The sequence below is a fragment of the Gracilinanus agilis genome, chromosome 1 (genome assembly GCF_016433145.1).
Source record: "Gracilinanus agilis isolate LMUSP501 chromosome 1, AgileGrace, whole genome shotgun sequence".
In the NCBI taxonomy this organism is placed as follows: domain Eukaryota; kingdom Metazoa; phylum Chordata; class Mammalia; order Didelphimorphia; family Didelphidae; genus Gracilinanus; species Gracilinanus agilis.
Genome location: NC_058130.1, coordinates 94366870 through 94389137, shown reverse-complemented (window position 1 = coordinate 94389137; position 22268 = coordinate 94366870). Strand labels below are relative to the sequence as shown.

The window sequence follows — 22268 nt, the reverse complement described above, 5'->3', positions numbered from 1 at the left end:
CAAATACATAAACTATAAGAAAGAATGGAAAATCATCTGTTAAAAAGTGTATAAGAGGAATCCATGAAGATAAGGTAAGTATATACATGCCACATGACATAAAAAGGATATAAACATAGTGTTGACCTTGTGTAAATAAATGAGTGCCTGCATTTGCCAGAATGCAAATTGTAAAAATGTAAATAATTAGTTAGTTCCATAAGGTCTTAGGCAAATAGAAAAATCTTTTCTATCTGGCTATCAGAATAGGGACTATATATTAAATTGTATAATATGGACATAAATGTCTGTAAAAAAATTTATAAATACATGCAACAGGTTGACAATTCAGTCATAGATTTGGAAATATGTATTATAGCTTTTAAATACATAGGACATAGAAATATTGTATAGGATAGAGTAGGGACTTAGGGAAATATTATGTAACAAGTATTAGCTTAAGGGTTAGTATAAGCATAGGATAGATTGTTACATTTAGGTAAGAATAGAATTAGGCTGTATTAATAGAGTAGATAGTTGAAAAAGATTAATTGTAATGATTAGGCTAACTGTGTTTATAGAAAATAGATAGGATAATTGCATAGGAACATGTGTTGATAGAAATTGTTTGTATTACTTTGAGATTTGCAAGAGTAGTGTAAGAGGGAAATAAGTTTAAAGCATTTTGGAAGCTTAGACAGGCAGGCAGGAGCTGAGATTCCAACTGGAACACAGTGAACTCTCTAAAAAGGCAGTTGGCATTTTGAAGGAGTTGGGGAAAGCCACTGACTTGAGAGATCTGTGGATTTGGGTATCTTTAAGCAACACCTGAGACCTTTCAACTAGCAGGATCAAGGAGTAAAGGTTGAGATTTCTGACTTGCTTGGACAAGCAAAGCCAATCTCCCTGATTTCCTCTGAAGAGTTATTCGGCTAGTTCCTTTGCTCTTGTAGTATATTTGGACTACATCAGATCAAGACCATCAGATCATCTCCGTGAGATCCCAATTTTCCCTTGTGTCTCAGCTGCCTGCTTAGTATATGTAGGGATTTCCCAGATCTTTAACTTTTAACCCCGAGTTTGATCCTTAGTGTTTTAGGTTAAGTGTGACCTCTCCCAACATCTTTGACCTTATAGTCTTTGTTAAACCTGTCTTAATAAATCTTTGGTCCTAGGCTACTCACTTGTTAGTTTCACAGACTCCCAGGTTAGATGGATCTGTGGTGGCAGTTGGTATCAACTGCCAATCCATAATCTCCCATTCCTTGTTCTTTGGTGGGGTTGTGTTTCCCCAGTTTGTTAGTCCAGTCTGTTATCCCTGTCCAAACAGTTCCCCTTCTTCCCTTTCTCTGAACTTAGTAATACTTAAGTTACCCACAGTGTTTCCCCATGAGAATTGGCACCACCACATGAAGGATTGAGAAGGGAGGAGGAAGTTGTCCCTTGGACAGCCAACACAGACTGGAAGTGCTGAAGCTCTGAACATTCTAATTCAGTCTCTCAGTTAGTGGTGGAGCTCTGAACATTCTAACCCAATCAGTAAAGGCTACTCCCACCACTCAGTCCATTCATAAAGTCTCTCTGGAGTATTTTCACTGCTCCTGAGCCATTTTTAAAGCTACTGGGAAGAGGCTTTTAACTTTTTTCTGTCATTTTTTCCTGGATTGTGTTTTTTCTCCTGATTTTTTCATTTGGTGTTTTTATTGTTCTTGGTCTGTTGTATTGTTATTGCTTTTGTATAATTACTGTTGTGTCTGTTAATTAACTGTGTAACAGTGGAGTTTAAAACCACTAGTGAACTATTACCAAGCTTGTGGGTAATACCAATTGTGATACAAGCAGTAATGGAGGCTATGATAGAATATTGTTTGATGTATTGCTGGTATATTTTGTGGTCCATTTATGTATTCATATTTAGTGGTATTTCTAAATATGTGAAAATAGGAATAGATTTTAAGTTAATGCAACCAACATGGGAAACAACTATTCTTGATGTGGTGGCACATATTCCTATACTGTTATTCTTTGGTTATATTTTGCACCGTATGAGATAGATGGTAAAATACATGTTGTACACTGTTAAAGTTATATGTATATGGTATAACAGGGAGTCAGAGTTGAAAGTTCTGATGAGGCTTTTGCAGATCCAAGTTAATAACATTGAATTTATATGAAAAAGGATAAATTTATGGACAACAGTTGTGGTCAAGCTCCTGGTGCAAATGTTAATGATATTAAGGTTTCTGAGGACACTAGGGCAGAGAAAGAACTAAAAGCCCAGAGTAACAGTGATACCCCAATTAATCTTTTTCCGCTACAAGATCTTCCGATTATATGAGACAATGGTATTTTCCACGTAAAACAGCATACCCGTTTCAGAGCTGAGGATGTTGAGGCTATCAAGTGAAAAGCTCCCAAATACTATGATGACCTTGGGAAATTTACAAAAATCTTGCAGTAATTTATTAAGACCTATGACCTGGATTTTGCAGATTTTTGGTTTATCTTAGGAGAGTTGATGTCCAAACACGACAGACAAAAATTCATTGAGGAGACTAGGAATACCCAGGGCCTAACACTATGGCCTGAGAATTGGGAAGAACTGGACCTGAATTCGGTGGATGTTAAAGGGGGCAAGAAAATCATTTCTGAAGGTATTAGAAAATAACTCAAGACACCCAAATGCATGGTCTAAGTTTGAGAAGGTCAGGCAAACAAGACAGGAAGCACCTGCTACCTTTCTTGACTGAATTATTGAAGCTGTGAAAGTTTATTTAAGCCTGAGTATATTAGATGATACCACCATAGAACATGTCAAACACCTTTTTTGTTAAGAATGCTGTTCCTTACAGTAGGTATTATTAGAAAGCATTATTGTGTTGAAACATTTGGTTTACTTTCTGTATTATTGTTATAAACCTCGAATATTTCCCTTACCCAAAACTTTCCTGAAAATCTCTTATAATAGTTAGCTTAGCATAGAATTAGAGTAGAAAGGGAAGTTAGGGAAGTTTATTATTTTGGGGGGAGATTAGTTAGAAATAGGGCACAATAGTGTTTGGTAAGTATTAAGTATCCATGGTGCTGACCTTAGGAAGGTCACAACAAAAAAAAGGGGAAAATGTAAGGACAAGTTTGCAAAGGACAGTTTGGAATGTTGAAAAAGGACGTGATTGACAAGAGCAGCGGTTGAGACTAGGAGAAGCTTGTGGGAAGAAAAGAACCTTGGAGGAGCTCTTCAGTCTCTGAACTCTGGGAGGGACCGAGGACTCTTGCCCCACCTCAAGATTGAGCAGAGATTTCTTTGGTTATCTCCATACCTAAAGACCAGTTGCTGTTCCTGATTTCCAATACAACCATCGAAGAAGATTTCTAATATTTGTCAGTGGCTAAAAGGGGTCAGTGGACCCGGCCGGCCACTGAGCCAACCTCAAAGACTCTCCGTCTTGTCCTTGCCTTTCAATAGAGACCCCTTATTATCCTACATAATCTGTTAATTTAGCTTAGTTATCAGATATAGGTGAGGAAAGGAGAATTCATGGTCAAAGCTGGCTGTCTTGATCAGAGAAGAAGGACCTTTATACATCGGGTTAGAATAGGGCCACCTCTCCCCACATCCCTCACCCATCCTAGTTCATAATTACAATAAATTAACCTTTATTAATACCAGTCAGATAACATGTTCTTGGGAATATTGGAAGCAGATGGAAGAAGAGGGAATTGGGGAAGGCTAACTAAGCCTTGGCTTCACAAAGTTGAAGGCTGTCTGCCATTCAGTCTTATCCCGGTAGGGCTGGGTTCATATAGGGTTCTCTTGGGGTCCAGGCATTTAATTTAAGTCCTGGAGATCTATCAATTCTAACCCCACAAAGAGATTCCTTATTTGTCCACTTGCATTTGCGCATCTCTGTCAGCTACAACCCTTTTACAGAGATACCCTCATCATTCCTTCCAGTAAGGGTGAAGAGAGTCTCCCAGATAGGCTTCATAAACACAAGCCTATCTGATCAAAATAACATATTGGGACTCTCAAATAAGCGATCCTTACAGATCCCTATGAATGCAATGATTGTGGTAAATCTTTTATTTTGAAGAAGAGTTTTATTGGCCACCAGAGACTCCATAATGGGGAGAAATTATATAAATGTAATAGATGTGGTAAAGTATTCAGTTACAAATCTAGTCTTTTGATTCCTCATTGAATCCACACTGAAGAGAAGCTCTATGAATGTAATGAATGTGACAACTTTGATAATGATCGTCAAAGAATCCACATTGGGGGAAATCCCTACAAACGTAGTGACTGTGGGGTAATGTACATTTTGAGGAAGTTTCATGTGACATCAGAGACTCCACAATAGAGAGAAATCTTATAAATGTAATGAGTGTGAAAAAATATTTAGTTATAGATCCAAACTTCTTGCACATCAGCAAATTTACACAGAAGAGAAAGCTTTCAAATGTAACGATTGTGACAAAGTCTTTACTCATAAGAATAATCTTGTTGATCATCAGAGAATCCACACTGGGGAGAAGCCCTTTAAATGCAGTGAATGTGAAAAAAAACTTTCAAATGAAGTTCAGGTCTTACTTGCCATCAGAGGATCCATACTGGAAAGAAACCTTATAAGTGTATAATGAGTGTGGAAAAGCCTTTGCTACTAAATCAAATCTTATTGGTCATCAGAGAATTCATACTGCAACAAAACCTTATGAATGTATTCAGTGTAGAAAAGCCTTTAGATAGTCAAAACCTTACTGCACATCAAAAAATTCACACTAGGGGGAAAAACATATCATTCAGTTTCTCAGGCCTCTTCTCTCTCCCCTTCCCCCAATCAAAAAAATTTTTTTAATTTAATTTTTATTAACAAGAACAAATATTCAAACATAAGACCAAAAACAGAAAAGAGATCTTAAGTGTAAATATAAACATCAATTATTTGTTCTTAGAGGAGTGTAATAACTAACAAAGTTGTAAAAACATCCTGCTCATTTTCACCATTACTAATTAGGTTAGAATTTTTTCCAAATTACTTTTTCAATTAGTGAACATTTATTTTTTCCCCTGCTTACTCTTCCTTTTGCCAAAAGAAAAAAAAAAACCCTTGTAATAAATTTGTGTTTACACAAAATATACTCCCACATTGACCATGTAATATATGTCTCATTCTGCATCTTAAGTCTGTTACTTTATCATCAGTGTTCAGAATTGTGGTTGGTTGTTGCATTGAACAGAGCTCTTAAGTTTTTCAAAATTGTTTGTCTTTACAATGTTGTATAAATTGCTCTCTTAGTTCTGGTCATGTCACTTTGTTTCAGTTTATATAAATTCCCAGGTTACTCCAAAACTTCCCTTTCATCATTTCTTATGGCAGTATGATGTTTCATTGTATTTATATTACATAATTGATTTAATCTTAGTCCAAATGATATCTGCTCTCATTTATCAATTGGAGGATGACTTTTATTCTTTCAAATTGTAATTAGTTCTTGATATATCTTGGAAATGAGACATTTATCAGATAAGTTTGCTGCAAAGATCATTTACAGTTAACTAGCTGCATTCTCTCCTAGTTAAAACTTGATTGACAAAATTGACCTCTTCCTCCTATCTCTCCCTTCCCCCATCCCCAATTGAAAGAGAAAATAACAAAACCCTTAAAACAAATATGCATAGTCAAGCAAAATAAATTCCCACATTGGTCATATCCTCTTCCCCAAAATATATCTTGTACTAAATACATCCTGATTCTGTCACTGCTGTCAAGAGGAAGGTAGCATGAATCATCTCAGAATTTTAGTTGGTCATTTCTATGGGGACAGCTATAGCATCTCCATATGAGAATTTAAACAGCTCATCCTTATTTAGTCCTTTATGATTGCTTGTTCATACTTAACATTTTGTTTCTCTTGATGTTTTCATGGGCACAGAGCTGGGATTCAAGTACAGGCTTATACATTGTGCCTCTTAGTGTCAATGAACCACATTGCTTCTTAGGCTAGTGAAAAGAAACTGAAGCCACTACATTCTTAATTGTCCATATGATGTCAATGGGATATTATTTCCTTAAGTCTTTCCCTTGTTTACCTCTTTCTTAGCTGATGCTTCTCTTTAGCCCATTTATCTGCTTTTCACCTTCTGTCTTGATCTACCCAGGTATTACTGTAGAAACTGAAACTGTGGTCTCCTTTGCACTCTTTGGGTGATGTAGGTGACCCTAAGCAGGATGATCAGGAACTGCTCCAGGATCTCTTCCTTTATGAGCATGTTCTGTCTCAGCCACCATTCAAAGAACTCTTAACTAGCTCAGGATCTCATAAGGTCCAGAAGACTTCCATCAGTGCAGCAGCTTAAAGTATTGGTAGAAGAGCTCAAAGCTGGGTAAATGTTCCCCTGTAGGCCACCTCTACCCCTGACACTCCTCCCTGGCGGGTTGGCAGGATCCAAGGGAACATCCGTTAGATTGCAAGCTCCTTGAAGGCAAGGTTTTCCCCCCATTCTTTGTAACCCCTATGTTTAGTACAGTCGGGGTGGAGGTGGAAGTCTGGATTCCATCCACCAGGTCAATTTCATCTCATTATTTTGAGACTACCCCGACTGCATCGGGAATGTAGCCTCCTCCATTATACCGGGAGCTCCCGCAGGGCTTTTCTTCGTAACCCCTTAGTACTTAGAGATTCTGGACCGGCCTTGCCTTGAAGGGTCGTACCCCTTCAGCTCTGGATCCCACGACCCTAAATGCAGAGTCTCTGGGAGAAGAGCTACTGGCACGAAGGTGCTGGAGGGCGGAGCCACACACATATAACACGGCCCGCATAGGCTGCGGGGATCCAGGAGGGCGGGGTGGTGTGGAGCTCTCCCACAGCGCCCACAATCACCCTCCTACAGGTGAGATGTCACCAGGGCCCATCACCGAAAGAGTGGACCCCACGTGGGTGCTTGCAGTGGGCGGGGCTTCCCGTGCTCGACAAATTCACTTCAGTCAGAACCGGAAATGAGAGGGCGTGGGGAGTACGGCCTTTGACTTTGATTCAGCCACCCTCTCTTTCCTGGTTCTGTCTAGGAATTTAGGAAGTTTTTCTCATCTCAATAGTTCCTGTTCTTCCATAAGTGACACTGACTGGAGGTGTGACCCTGGTCAAGTCCCTTTCTCCCAGCTTCAGTGTCCTTATCTGTAGAACAGGCATCGTGAAACCTATGGTATTGGCGAAGTTGTTAGGGCGATATATTCTCTGCCCAAAGGAGGGACCCTGACTCCGGACTTATTCCCGAGGAGTCCTGGTGCTTAAGATAGGGTGTAGCTTTCATTCTTCCTGTCTTGTTGCTCACACTCCACAAAGTGCAACTATAGAGAAATCTCTGGAGCAAAATTTAGTAATCGCTCTTGTCCAGGGTCTCCCTAAACTGTGAATGCTCTATCACTTTCCACCTCCTGCTGGGTGTAATGTTTCACCCGGGGAAAGGCTGCTTGAGGCGAGGCTGTGGGTCTGCCCCTTTCCCATATCCATCTGTACCTGCCTATGGCAGTTGGAGAAGCTCCGGTGCAGCCTTCCCATCTCCCGCTGCCCTGTGCTTTGAGGCTAGAGAACTGGCACCTTCTACTGGACATTCTCAACCCTGGTCATACCTTCCTGCAGATCTTCATCCAAACCCCATTCCACACTCCTCTATCACTGGATTTCGCCTTCCCAACCTTGCTCAAGCCTCCTGCCCCAAAGTTTCATCTTAAGTTCATCAAGCCCTTCCACCATGCCCTCTGGAATACCTGTTCCATAGATGACAAACTTTGCTTCATCTTAAATCTTTTCCTCTCAATCCGTTGTTGTTGTGCTGTTTTAGTTATGTTGGACTTTTTGTTGGCCCCATTTGGGGTTTCTTTGACAAAGATACTGGAACAGTTTGCCATTTCCTTCTCCAACTCATTTTACAGATGAGGAAATGGAGGCAAATAGGGTTAAGTGACTTGCCCACAGATAATGTCTGAGGTTGAATTTGAATTCAGATCCTCCTGACTCCAGACCCAGTCCTATCCCCTGCACCACCTACTTGCTCTTCCATCTATTAGCTTTTACTGAAATTCTTCTTCTCACTAATGACACACCTCCCTGGCTAGCCTTTCCAATATTTGTTGCACCTCAACTATCTCATTGAAATGCAGGAGTTGGAATGCTCCTTGATCCCCATTGCTACATCCTGTTTCTCCCCCTTCCTCCTTCACTCAGTAACCTCTCTTTCTCTGAGGTTCATGCTATTCATACCTACCACCTAATCAATTGGTAGTGGTTCTTCTACCTCAAGTCTCTCCCTTTCTTTAATCAAGAAGCTTGATACCTGCCTTTTTTTTTCTCTTCTCCCCAACTCTTACCTCCATAATTGAGGACTTCAACATACATATTAATTCTCCCCCAAATACCCTAATTAATCAGTTCTTCAACCAACTCACCTTCACCTCCACTCCACCTCAGGTACCCATAAGGATGATCAAACCCTTAATCTTGCCATTACCCACAAATGGACTGCTTCCATATTCAAGATTCTGAAATCTCTTAACCAATCATAATCAGTTGGCTTTTCACCTCTTCTGCTTTACCTTATATAAACTTACCCTTTATCTGTACTGTTGATGTGGGTTGAAATGTCCCACAAACTCTGCCAACTAGCTGTACAGAATCAAGAGAACAGAACAAGGGAGATAATAGCTTGTTGATTAGAATGGGACCACCTTTCATATAAGACATATGAGTTGCTTAGATTCAGAAGGATGAGAAAACTCCGCACATCAATCTTTAGACATAACCTAGGTCCTAGGTTGGGGGTCTCTGAACTACAGACACAGGTGGTTCAGTTTCCCAGTCACACAAGACCAGTTTCAAACAATGTTCAGTTTCCACACTCACTGCCTTCCTTAAAGTTTGCAGCAGAAAAGAACAAAACTTGACCTGGAGTTGTCCCAGGGTATTTAACATATCATTAGCATCCCATTTACATTATCATTTGCTATGCTCAGTGGGTGAAGTGAACCAAGGGTCTAAAAGTCACACAGACCAAGGTGGACCTAGGGTAAAGTGACATCAGTTCCCTGAAGACACAGGGCAACCACTGCCCAAACAAATGAGCCCTTCCTTAGTAACTCAACAAGATAAAAAGCCTTCCTAAAAACCCCTACCCAAACTCCTTACTCTCTCTTACTCTCTGCCTATACTCGCTACACCTCCTTACCTTACCGTACTTATTTACTATACTAGCTACACTGTTATTATCTTATAATAAGCTTGTTTCCTTGGAATGGAGTCAGTTTGAGAAACCAATCAATTCTTTGGACAATACTCGAGCATTAACCCCATTGCCATTTTTTTTTAAACCCTTAACTTTTGTGTATTGGCTCATAGGTGGAAGAGTGGTAAGGGTGGGCAATGGGGAACAAGTGACTTGCCCAGGGTCACACAGCTGGGAAGTGTCTGAGGCCGGATTTGAACCTAGGACCTCCCGTCTCTAAGCCTGACTCTCAATCCACTGAGCTACCCAGCTGCTCCTATTGCCATGATTTTAAATCCTTTAGCCTTTCAATTCTCTCCCAGGTCACCCTCTTGGCTGAGAAATATTTTCAGAAAAAAATGAAACTATTCTTCCTCTTATCCTGAACTCCTCATCCTCATTTCTTATAACTCAGCTTTGCCTTCTTTCATCTCTACTCCTACTTCTCATTCTATCCCTTCTCCTCCAACAGATTACTTCCTCTATCATCCTCATCCTTTCACTTATTTTCAATCTCTCCTCTACCCTCATTTCCTACTGCCTACAAACATGTCCATCACTCCACTATCCTGAAAAAAAACCCTTATTTGAGCCTTCCATCACTGCTATCATTCTATATCTCTTCTGTCCTTTGTACTTATACTTAAAACTCTTTGGGAAAGGCTATCTATAATAATAGGTGCCTCCACTTTCTCTCACTCTCTTCTTAACCTCTTAAAAGCTAGCTTCTCAATTTATAATTCCACAAAAATTGCTCTTTCCACAGATACTAATGGTCTCAGCTGCCAAATCTAATGGCCTTTTCTAAACACTTTTTTTTTTTTTAAATCCTTACCTTCTGTCTTGGAATCAATGCTGTGTATTGGTTCCAAAGCAGAAGAGTGGTAAGGGCTAGGCAATGGGGGTTAAGTGACTTGCCCAGGGTCACAGGGCTAGTTAGTGTCCAAGGTCAAATTTGAACCCAGGACCTCCTATTTCTAGGTTTGGCTCTCAAACTAGTGAGCCACCCAGCTGCCCCCAAAACTCATTTTCCTTGATGTGCTCTATGGCCTTTAATGTCAAAGGCTGATTGCTGATTATTCTTTCCTCCTTGATGCTCTCTTCTATCTAGGTTTTCAGGACACTACTCACCTCAGGTCCTCCTCCTGCCTAATTAACTACTCCTCTCTTTTGCTGGATCCTCCTCTAGATCAAGCCCTCTAATTACAGGTGTTCCTCAGAATTCCATCCTGGGCCCTCTTCTCTTCCCTCTCTATATTACTTCTATGTGAATTGAATATCTGGGGGACCTCTACTCAATCTAATCCTGGAAGATTCACCCTAGCAGATGGACAGGGGAGTAAGAGTCATGTGTCTGACAGCCTGGCTTAAAGTCACCAGAGAGGCCAGGGCAGGTGGCATGACATTTGAAAGTTGTTGGCCAAGGAAAGGATATGGGGGAAGCTTAGATTTGGAAAAGTCGGCTTGAGAAGCTGAGTAGTTCTTTTTGCTTCTGTATCTGTCTCTGGGCTGGTGCTTTTCTCTGAGCTCTTCTCTCTTGATCTCTGACAAGTAGAGGCGAGGGAACTACAGGCTGCAATGGGGGACTGGGTTTTTACCTTAAGTTAGAAAGACTGAAACCTTACTTCTTTCTTCCTCTTTATTAATACTTATAAATTTAGTAATAATACTCCAAGATTAATTTTTATTTATAACACTTCCCTTGGGGATCTCACCAGTTCTAAGGCTCAATTGTCATCTCTATGCTAAAGACTTTCAAATATACCTCTCCCGCCCCATTCTTTCTGCTGATCTCAAATCTTGCAATTCCAATAGCTTTTCAGACATCTCAAACTGGATGTCCAATAGACAATTTAAATTTATTATGCCCCCAAACAGAACTATCTTTCCCCCTAAACCCTCCCCCTTCCTACATTCTCTATTATGGTAGAGGTCAATACTCCCCCTCACCCCTATTCTCTCACAATCTAGGAGTCATCTTAGATTCTTTATTCTCACTCCCATATCCAACCTATTGTCAAGGCCTGCCAATTCCACTTTTGCAATATTTTCCAAATATGACCCTTTTCTCTTCTGACCTTCCATCACTCTAGTATAGGCTCTAATTACCTCATACCTGGATTATTGCAATAGCCTGCTGGTGGGTTTATCTCAAATCTCTCTCAATTCCAATCCATTCTTCCTTCAGCCACAAAAGTGATTTTCCTAAAACACAGCTTAATCAATAAATTCCAGTGGTTTCCTATCACCTCCATAAGCAAATACAAAGTTTTCAATGCTTTCATAACCTAGCCCTTTCCTATTGTTCCAGTCTTCTTACATCTTACTTCCCAAAATGTACTCTTCAATTTGACACCAGTTTCCTGGCTGTTCCAGAAAGATATTCCATCTCTTGGCTCCAGACATTCTCTCTGACTCTCAGGCATGCCTGGAATGCTCTTTTGCCCTCAATTTGGCTACTAACCTCCCTGGCTTCCTTTATGTCCCAACTAAAATCTCACCTTCTTCATGAAGCCTTCCCTCACCTCACAATTCTGATACTTTCCCTTGGTTAATTGTTTCCTCTTTTTCCTGCATTTAGCTTGCTTTGTATATGTTTATTCACATGCCATTAGATTGCAAGCTTCTTGATGGCATGGACTTCTTTTGTCCCTTTTTGTATTCTTAGTGCTTAGCACAGTGATTGACACACAGTGGGGGCTTACTAAATGTTTCATTGCTTGATTATCAAGATCTCTTCTAGACAAAGTACTTAGTGGATAATCTGGTCATTACCTATGGCTTTGCATGTTAGATGGCAAACTGAAGAGTACCAGTGCATGAGTTGGAAAGATGTAAATTCAAATTGTCCATCAGACTTACTGGCTCTATGACCATAGGCAAATCCTTTAATCTTTCTCGGCCTCAGTTTCCTCATTTGTAAAATAATAAATATGATAATATTGCCTACTTCATGTGGTGGATCAAATAAGATATGTAAAGCATTTTGCAAACTTTAAAGTACTATGCAAATGTACACTAATAATAATAGTGTTAGTATTGCTAATACTGTAAATATTCAACTTCCATAATCAAGGCCATGGACTTTTTTTTTTTATCCAATCATAATCTATTTTTCTCTCTCTATGCCTTACTCCTCCTAAATATAATCTTCGACCTCATCATGACCTCCCAATTCCTACAGATCTTAATACCAGACCATCTCATCTGCTCTGGCTACACTTTCCTCTTTTCTAATCTCAAACTTTTAGGTAGCCATTTCAACTATACATTGGCCTTTACTTTTATATGCCTCGTCTTATTTTCTCTCTTGTGCCTTACTAAATCTCAGTCCTCTATTACTCTTAGCATCTACCTCCTTCACTGTTACTCATGTGCTACTGAATTGTGCTGGATGAATTCAGGTGACTGTTGTCTGGATTCACTCCAAATTTATATTATCTCAATTTGTACACGCTGAAGCAAGAAAATCCTTTCACTCATCCCTATTTTCTATTCTAGTCATCATAGGAGTTATTCCAAATCTTTCCTAAAGTCATCCATTGCACCCCTCCCCCAACCTTTCAAAAGAGAAACATTGCCTCATCCTTTCCCCTACTACTAACCTGAATTCCAAGCTCCCTCTTTTCCCCTTTCTCTTTGTGACAACCCTTTGGCATTATCCTTTACTATCTCACATCATCCTCTCCACCTATACCCTCTAGCAGGCTACCTTTACTGTTACTTTAATCTAGAATCTCTACCTATTGGTTCCTTTTCTGCAGTCTACAAACATGCCATTAGGCTCCTCCATCCTTAAAAAATCCTCAGTAGATTTGACTATCCCAATAAGCTATTATCCTATATCTCCCCTCCCTTTCTCAGCCATTACCTTTGAAAGAATTGTCTACACAATTGCCTCTGCTTCCTTCTCACATTCTTCTAAACCCTCACCATGTAATTTCCATTCAACTGAAGCTTTCTTCAAAATTACTACTTGTCTAATTATGAAATTTAACACTTTTTCCTTGATTTTCTTGATGCAACCTACTTGATATAGCAGCATCAAAAGCTACAAAAAGCATGCTTTTCAAGATCTTTTGTAGCATTTGATACTGTTGATCACCCTGTCTTCCTTTTGATACTATCCCCTCCCTAGATTTGCCTAACACTTCTCTCTCAGCTCTCAAGAAACTTACCTGTTTAACAGTCTTCTTTGCTGGAACATCATCCCCATCTTTACCAGTGAACCTGTTTAACAGTCTTCTTTGTTGGAACATCATCCCCATCTTTATCAGAGAGTGTGCTATAAGGCTTTTTTCTCTGCTACTCTGTTTTGGTGATTTCATCAGTTCCTAGGTTCAATTATCTTTATGCAGATGAATCACATCTATAAATCCAGCTCTAGTGTATCTCTTGAGTTCTGATCCTTTAACACCAATTGTACTGTGAAAAGAGAATTCTTTATTGTCTATCCTGAGTTAACAATAACTTAAGAACAAACTTGAACTAGGTGGAGGAGCTTGCAAATCACTTAGTAAATCCACACCCTACTTAGTGCTAGGTGAGAAGCCAGCAAGATACTTGCAGAGCTCCACCTTTTTTTTTCTAACTCAGTCAGAAACTTGTGAACAGAAACTGTTCAATCAGGAAACTGTAATTCATGTAATGAGTTCCCTCATTTTTGATTCTTCATTGTCTAGTCTATCCATTAATCTGCTTTTCTATTTTTTAATCAGTATCAAATGATTGTGATGTTCTGATTTATATCTACTCTCCCTTTATTCTTATCTTTTTTCATTACATCTTTCCTTAATATTTATAGATCTTATGTACTAGGGCAAAAAAAAATCACAAACAAATGCAGAAAAACAGAAATAATAAATACAACTTTCTCAGAACATAATGCAATAAAAGTTGTAATTAATAAGGGTTTATGGAGAGACAAATTTAAAACCAATTAGAAACTAAATAATCTAATTCTTCAAAACTGTGGGTCAAAGAACAAGTCAAAATAACAATTACTGATCTCATTGAAGAGAATGAGGAGACAATATATCAAAATATATGGAATATAGCCAGAGCAGTACTTAAGGGAAAATTAATATCCCCGAGTGCCTATATCAACAAAATAGAGGGAGGAGATTAATGAATTGGGCATGCAACTTAAAAAGCTAGAAAAAGAACAAAATTTTAAAACCCAGATAAAACTAAATTGGAAATCAAAAAACAAAAGAGAAATTAATAACACTGAAAGTAAAAGAACTATTGAACTAACAAATAAGACTAAAAGCTGCTTCCTTGAAAAAAACAAAATATTGGTTAATCTAATTTAAAAAATAAAGAGAATAAAATTACAATATCAAAAATGAAAAGGGTGATATCACCTCAAAGGAAGAGGAAATTAGGGTAAGTATTAAGAACTATTTTGCCCGATTATATGACAAGAAATATAACAATTTAGGTGAAATGAACAAATATTTACAAAAATATAAATTGCCCAGATTAACAAAAGGGGAAATAGAAGACTTAAATAATCCCATATCAGAAAAAGAAATTGAACAAGCCATTAAAGAACTCTGTAAGAAAAAAATCCCGAGGACCAGATGGATTAACAAGTGATTTTTATCAAATATTTAAAGAACAGTGACTCCCAATACTATACAAAATATTTGACAAAATAAGCAAAGAAGGAGTCTTACCAAATTCTTTTTATGACAAAAATATGGTGCTGATTCTTAAGCCAGGAAAACCAAAAACATAGAAAACTATAACCAATCTCCCTAATTGAACATAGATGCAACAATCTTAAATACTAGCAAAGAGACTACAGCAAGTTATCACCAAGATTACTATGACTGGGTGGGATTTAAACCAGGAATGCAAGGCTGGTATAATATTAAGAAAATCATCAGCATAATTGACCATATCAATAATAAAAATAACAGAGATCACATGATTATCTCAATAGATGCAGAAAAAGTCTTTGACAAAATACAACACCCATTTCTATTGAAAACACTAAAGTATAGGAATAGAAGGGCCTTTTCTCAAAATGATAAGTTTTTATTTAAAACCATCAGCAAGTACCATCTGCAATGGGGACAAGTTAGAAGCCTTCCCAATAATTTCAGGAGTGAAGCAGAGATACCCATTATCTCCACTACTATTCAATATCATACTAGAAATGCTAGCAAATATCAATTAGAGAAGAAAAAGAAATTGAAGGGATTAAAGTAGGCCACTAACCTATCACTCTTTGCAGATGATATGATGGTATACCTAGAGAATCTGAGAAAATCAACTGTGTGGGGAAGTTTCAGATGTCCCATCAAGTCATCCTCTTGTCATTAGCTAGGCATTTTATTTTAACTTTTTTAAACCCTTAATTTCTGTATATTGGCTCCTAGGTGGAAGAGTGGTAAGGGTGGGCAATGGGGGTCAAGTGACTTGCCCTGGGTCACACAGCTGTGAAGTATCTGAGGCTGGATTTGAACCTAGGACCTCCCATCTCTAGGCCTGACTCTCAATCCACTGAGCTACCAGCTGCCCCTAGCTAGGCATTTTAGACAGAATTACCTGAAAATTCGCACCCATACTGATTGTGTACCTATGTAAGTCTTACCCTTTTGTTTTCACCTCTAAAACCTAATAAGATATCCCACTTCCTTAATTATAACTTCAATGATGTATTGACATAGGTCCAAACAGATCCCTAGTATCTGGGATCACAGGTCAGTGATCTCTAAAAGTGATGGATAGGCTCCCCATAGGAGATGTGGTATCACACCATAAGGACTGGTCAATTTCAGGGTGGAAGAATTGAATCTCACTCTGCTTTGATAATTGTAGATCTTGTCTAACATACCCATATGCTCATCCCCTCTGTCCAAATCCATTCCCTTTCTCTGATGTGTAAACTCCTAATCTCTTCTATTCTGTGCCAGTTGTCACCATCTAAGCACATGCAGCAAGTGCCACAGGGAAAATCCTGGTCCTGTTCTTAGATCACTTCATGGCTATGGCAGGTGCCTCTTGAGAGTAGGCTCTATGTGTCTAGGGCAATGACTAGAGCTTCACTTTGTTTTTATTTGGGGAGAGATATGAGTCACATGAGTGGACTGTGATCTAAACTATGGATTTCATCACCTTTTCTCCTAAACTCATTCATTTTCCAAACTTCCCTTTTACTGTTGTAGGCACTAGCATCTTTTTAGTAACCCAGGATTTCACAACCTTAGTGTCAACTTTAATTCCTTACTTCCCCTCGTCTTATATCCATGAATTCAATTATCTAATCTTGTAATTTTTACTTTCATGTCTCTTACCTATTCCTTATCTCTCTCTTCATACTGCCACCATCATACTTCAAGGCCTCATCATTTTTGGTCTTCCTCAAATCTTTACCTATTCTAATCCATTCTCAAGTGCCAGATATTTCTCAAGTTCTGATCTTTCTCTCCCCTACTCAATAAGTTTCAGTGGCTTCTTATTGATTCTAGCAATATTTAACTTCCTTCTTGTTCTATTTAAAATTTCTAATTTTATTCTTTATAACATATAAGAAGGGAACAATTATATAATTTCTAAAAAAGTAAATATATAGATATTTGTGGCATATGTTGAAATTTACTCATGAACTGCTCAGATTAATTAAAGTGTGGGGATCACTCCCATAGATAGAATCTTTCAGCAATTACAATACTCAAAAATTCCAAAGCATAAATCTGGAAGGTGAGGTAACAGTATTTTTTCCCCACCACTTACCACTGTGGGATCCCCTGGAAAGCAAGAGCATCCTCAACATTGGTCAAAAATATACTTTTTTGGTGGCAGCTGAGTAGCTCAGTGGATTGAGAGCCAGGCCTAGAGATGGGAGGTACTAGGTTCAAATCTGGCCTCAGACACTTCCTGTGTGACCCTAGGCAAGTCCCTTAACCCCCAATGCCTAGCCCATACCACACATAGTATTAATTCTGAGGCAGAAGGTAAAGGTTTAAAAAAAAAGGAAGCTACCCTTTTTCCTATTAAAAAGGAGAAAGCTTGGATTCCATCTTCAAAGCTGACCCTCCACTATTCCAATCTGAACTCAGGCATGAAATAATGGCATTGAGGCAGCATACTTCTAATCTCTAGCCAGCTATCATGAGAATAATATTCATTTGCATGATTGTATTCTATGCAGATTTTTTTCCCCTTTCCTACTAACCGAGTTATCACATATATTCATTTCAACAAACGTGTGTTGCTAAATGTAGGAACTGAAATGGATAGGAGAAAAGTATCAAATCTATTTAAAAACTACTAGAACTCACCAGGGAATCCTCATTCAAATCTCTGTAATGAGTGGTCCTAACTCAGAGTACCAGAATTTTATTCATTTTTGATCAGTCTGAGTTTTTCTGTGACCTTTGACTTCTAGGATCTATATTCCTGCCACCAGATTACCCACCAGGAAGGAAAAAGGAATGCTCAGGAACCAGTCAGTATCTAGAAAGGGCAGGGTGCACCTAGACAACTTCAAAGCTGATATACAGCCTAAATGTAAAATAGAGGCAGGAATTTACATAAAGAAACCAAGGCTTGATAAACAAAAGGCAGAGTAAGAGACACAAAACAAATTAGTCCAGCTGAGGTTGGTTTGTTACACTATCAAAGCTTGCTTGAAAAACATAAAAACAGACATGTATGAGCAAACACTGTGTGACCTTATACAGATCATTTAAACCTCAGTTCCTTCATCTATAAAATAGATTAAATATACATATCACTTCATGGTTTTGAGGAAAGTACTTTGAAAAGCTTAAAATGCTATAGAAATGAGTTTTAATACTAATAGGTAGCCAAACATTAATTACAGTGAACAATATTGACCCGGGGAGCATGTCTGATAAGGATAATAGCAATATTAGTGAGATACCTGGGATAAAGAGAATAATGAAAAATTCTGAAGGAATATTGGACATGATAGTTGTCATCAATGATTAAATCTTGTAAGCTCATAGTCTCTACTTACCTTTCCTGCTCTTCTACCTAAACCTGCTTTTCCTCAAGCCATAGTATTCAAGACACAGTAAAACGAACATCTTAATTAATGTTTCAAATTTTTTGTTATATTCAACATTATGTGTGTATAAATATATGTTATTCAAACTGTTAAGCATTAAATAAGTTTTTTTAGTTTTTGTAGTCTAGCCTTCGGAACCTAACCATTAGTCTTAGTGAAGTATTTAGAGGGAAAAAAATGTCTCTTAAACAACTATGTTAAGATGAATCTTTACAATGTAACTAATTTATAAACAGGGGATGGTCTATATTCAAGTTCTAATTATATTTCATAAACAGTTTCCTACAACTTTTTAAATCCTGTAGTTTTGTGGCCCTTTATATATGTATGCGTATATATAACATCCCTGATCAGATTATTGATTAACCTCAAAATTAATCAATTATAAACCTCAAAGTAGTGGTTCCTTGCTGGCCAGCCAATGCTTTAAAGGTGAAGGAATAGGGGAGCCCATTTTTTCTGATATCCTAAAACATCACAACTTGAGACAAACACTTAACATTTGATATCTTATGTCTGTATACTTAACAAAGTGACAAGTCTAACTGCAGTTTTCTGCAAATTCATTACTCCCCTCTGTGAAGTTGCTGATGTCGGATAAGGGCTGAACTACGACTGAAGGCTTTCTCACATTCATTACATTTATAAGGTTTCTCACCAATATGAATTCTCTGGTGTTGTGTAAGGTGTGAGTGGTTACGAAAGTCTTTCCCACATTCAGTACATTTATAGGGTTTCTCTCCAGTATGAATTCTCTGATGTTCAGAAAGGGAAGAACTGTGACTGAAGGCCTTTCCACATTCTTTACACTTAAAGGGTTTTTCTCCAGTATGAATTCTCTGATGTTGAGTGAGGCATGCACTCTGATTGAAAGCCTTTCCACATTCATTACATTTATAAGGTTTCTCTCCAGTATGAATTCTTTGATGTTGAGTAAGATGTGAATGATTGCGAAAATCTTTTCCACATTCATTACATTTATAAGGTTTCTCTCCTGTGTGGATTCTCTGGTGTTGAGTAAGGACTGAGCTGTGACTGAAGGATTTTCCACACTCATTACATTTATATGGCTTCTCCCCAGTATGAATTCTCTGATGTTGAGTAAGGGCTGACTGTTTTTGGAAGGCTTTCTTACATTCATTACACTTAAAAGGCTTTTCTCCTGTGTGAATCCTCTGGTGTTCAGTAAGGCATGTGATCTGATTAAAGGCTTTCCCACATTCATTACACTGATATGGTTTCTCTCCAGTATGAATTCTCCGATGTTGAACAAGATGCGAGTGCTTTGGGAAGGTTTTCCCACATATATTACATTCATAGTCTCTTTCTCCAGTATGAATTCTTTGATGTTCAGTGAGAGATGAGCTCTGAAAGAAGGCTTTCCCACATTCGATACATTTGTATGGTTTTTCTCCTGAATGGATTCTCTGATGGTGAGTAAGACGTGTCCTTTGACTGAAGGCTCTATCACATTCATTACATTTATAGGGCTTCTCTCCAGTATGAACTCTCTGGTGTTGGGTAAGCTGTGAATGCTTACGAAATGTTCTATCACATACATTACACTTAAAAGGTTTTTCTCCAGTATGAATTCTCCAATGCTGTGTAAGGCATGTGTTCTGATTGAAGGCTTTTCCACATTCAACACATTTATAAGGCCTTTCTCCAGTATGAATTCTCTGATGTTGTGTAAGGCATGTGCTCTGGCTGAAAGCTTTCCCACATTCTTTACATTTATAGGGTTTCTCTCCAGTATGAATCCTCTGATGCTGAATGAGGAATGAGTTACGGCTAAAAGCTTTCTCACATATGCTACATTTATAAGGTCTCTCACCAGTATGAATAATCTGATGTTGAGTAAGGAGTGAGCTCCGACTAAAGGCCTTCCCACATTCAATGCATTTAAAGGGTTTCTCTCCAGTATGAATACTCTGGTGCTGAGTAAGAGATGAGGTTTGAGTGAAGGTTTTACCACATTTATTACATTTACAAGGTTTCTTCCGTGTGGAAAGTTGCTGATATTTATTTTTGTCAGAATTCTGTTTGGAGCTTTTTCCACTGATATCAACTATATAGGTTCTCTCTCCTACAGAAATTGTTGAATGGCTATCAATGTTTGAATTTATAAAATTTCTACCATATTCATTATGATCACAGTCTTGTTCCTCGGTAGATGATTTCTTATGGGTAAGTTTCATTTGTTTGAAACATCTATCCTGTGAGAAGTATTTCTTTTGATTTCCTCCTATGAAGCTTTCCTGTTTCCTTGATAACCATTTCTCAACATCAAGTTCTTCACATCTAAAACCCTGGGGAATTATTCCTATGAACTGTTCCCTTGCATTTGGTGATTCTACTTCAGAAATAGACTCTTTATTTATATACCTAGTCTTCCATCCTGAAAGAAAAGAAAAATGCAAATTTCCATAACCTATTACTTATAAAAATTTTCTTTAATGGGATACTTTTAATAGGTCAGATAAGTCACAAGTATGACTATTTGTGGAATGGATGGGAATAGGAAAAGGAGAAATGATGGTAAAAGTAGAGGGGTCTTGCACTTAAGTCAAGTACAGAGAAAAAAATTCTATCTAAGAGGGTAACTAGAATGACCAATAAATTAGTATAAGTAAAAGGGATAAAGATGAAGGAGCATTCAGACGATAAAGAGATGAGATCAGGGGATCTTTCAGGGAAAGAAAGAAGGGAACTGTACATGGTTGTGAAACATCAAACACCAGAAGAGATCTCAGATACATCACTATTGAAGAAAAGATATCATCCTACCAACATAAGTATACATGTACATGCACAAACGTATAGAAGAGGTAGCACAATGAAAGCACTGGTATAACCTATAACAGATTATTAATGGACTGAGGAGGAAGGGGAGGAAGGAGAAAATCTGAATCTTAAAATGTCAGCAAGCAATTGTTAAAAAGTTGTTTCTACATGTAATTGAAAAAAAATTATTTTTATTTTTTATTTATTATTTTTTTTAATTTAAACCCTTACCTTCCATCTTGGAGTCAATACTTTGTGTATTGGCTCCAAGGCAGAAGAGTGGTAAGGGTAGGCAATGGGGGTCAAGTGACTTGCCCAGGGTCACACAGCTGGGAAGTGTCTGAGATAATTTTTGAACCTAGGACCTCCCGTCTCTAGGCCTGGCTCTCAATTTACTGAGCTACCCAGCTGCCCCCCAATTTTTTTTTTAAAGATAAAGAAGCAGCAGCATAACAGCTCTGCTTGGTGCCATTGCAATAAATACTTCATGAGACTTATGGGTACAAAAAAAAAACCCCTTCCTTTGCAAATTGCCAAGGCTGACCTCCCATCTTGACCTGTTGGGTTGTTACTTCAAAGAGTCCCATATGACTGCTTTTACTCCCTTCACCTGGCCAAGTACCTCTTTGGATTTCTCTTTTTTCAACTCCCTGGAGATCCAGAATCCAGGGCTCCCCTCCTTTCTCCAACTGGGAGATCACTTCAGGTTTGAAAACTGGGATTCCTGCTCATAAAAAGGAATCAGGAAATTTCTGTTCATGCTGATTTTGAGGGAGTACCCAAGAATGCATATCCAATCCCCTCTCAGGAAAAAAAACAAACAAAATTCACAATGGATTTGCTTATAATAATGTGCAAAATGAGAATAGATTCTACATCTAATAATTAAGAAATGATGCATAAAGTGATATAAGAACATAATGGTGTATTATAGTACCACACAATATAATACAGTATAGAAAGGACAAAATAGTAACACACGAAATAATATGAACAAATGTAGAGAGACAAAATGATTTAAAAAAGAGTCATAGCACAAACATAGATTATACTAAAAATAGCACAACTAGATAAGTATGATGGAAATAATGAGTAAATTAGATGTTATTGTTATTATTTTGTTAAAGATGACCACAATCAATCATTTGGAATTTGGATTTTTGTATATATGATTTTATTTCTTATTTTTTTCTACTTTTG

The 22268-nt window shown here is 38.1% G+C and overlaps 2 protein-coding genes across 2 annotated transcripts in view; one reads left to right on the top strand and one right to left on the bottom strand.

The window, feature by feature from the left end:
• Positions 1-22268, top strand: part of LOC123247886 (zinc finger protein with KRAB and SCAN domains 7-like) — a 139001-nt gene that overhangs the window by 46380 nt on the left and 70353 nt on the right. Inside the window, exon 6 of the mRNA XM_044676953.1 lies at positions 4366-4514. Within this exon, the coding sequence (XP_044532888.1) occupies positions 4366-4514 (149 nt within the window). The remainder of the gene's footprint in view (positions 1-4365; positions 4515-22268) is intronic.
• LOC123232526 (zinc finger protein 420-like) lies at positions 18851-20482 on the bottom strand. The gene has a single exon (XM_044658974.1). The coding sequence runs from the start codon at positions 20480-20482 to the stop codon at positions 18851-18853; it is 1632 nt and encodes a 543-aa protein (XP_044514909.1).

Excerpts from the sequence above, each read along its gene's own strand:
- LOC123232526 (XM_044658974.1), bottom strand. The coding sequence starts at position 20,482 with ATGAAACTTACCCATAAGAAATCATCTACCGAGGAACAAGACTGTGAT.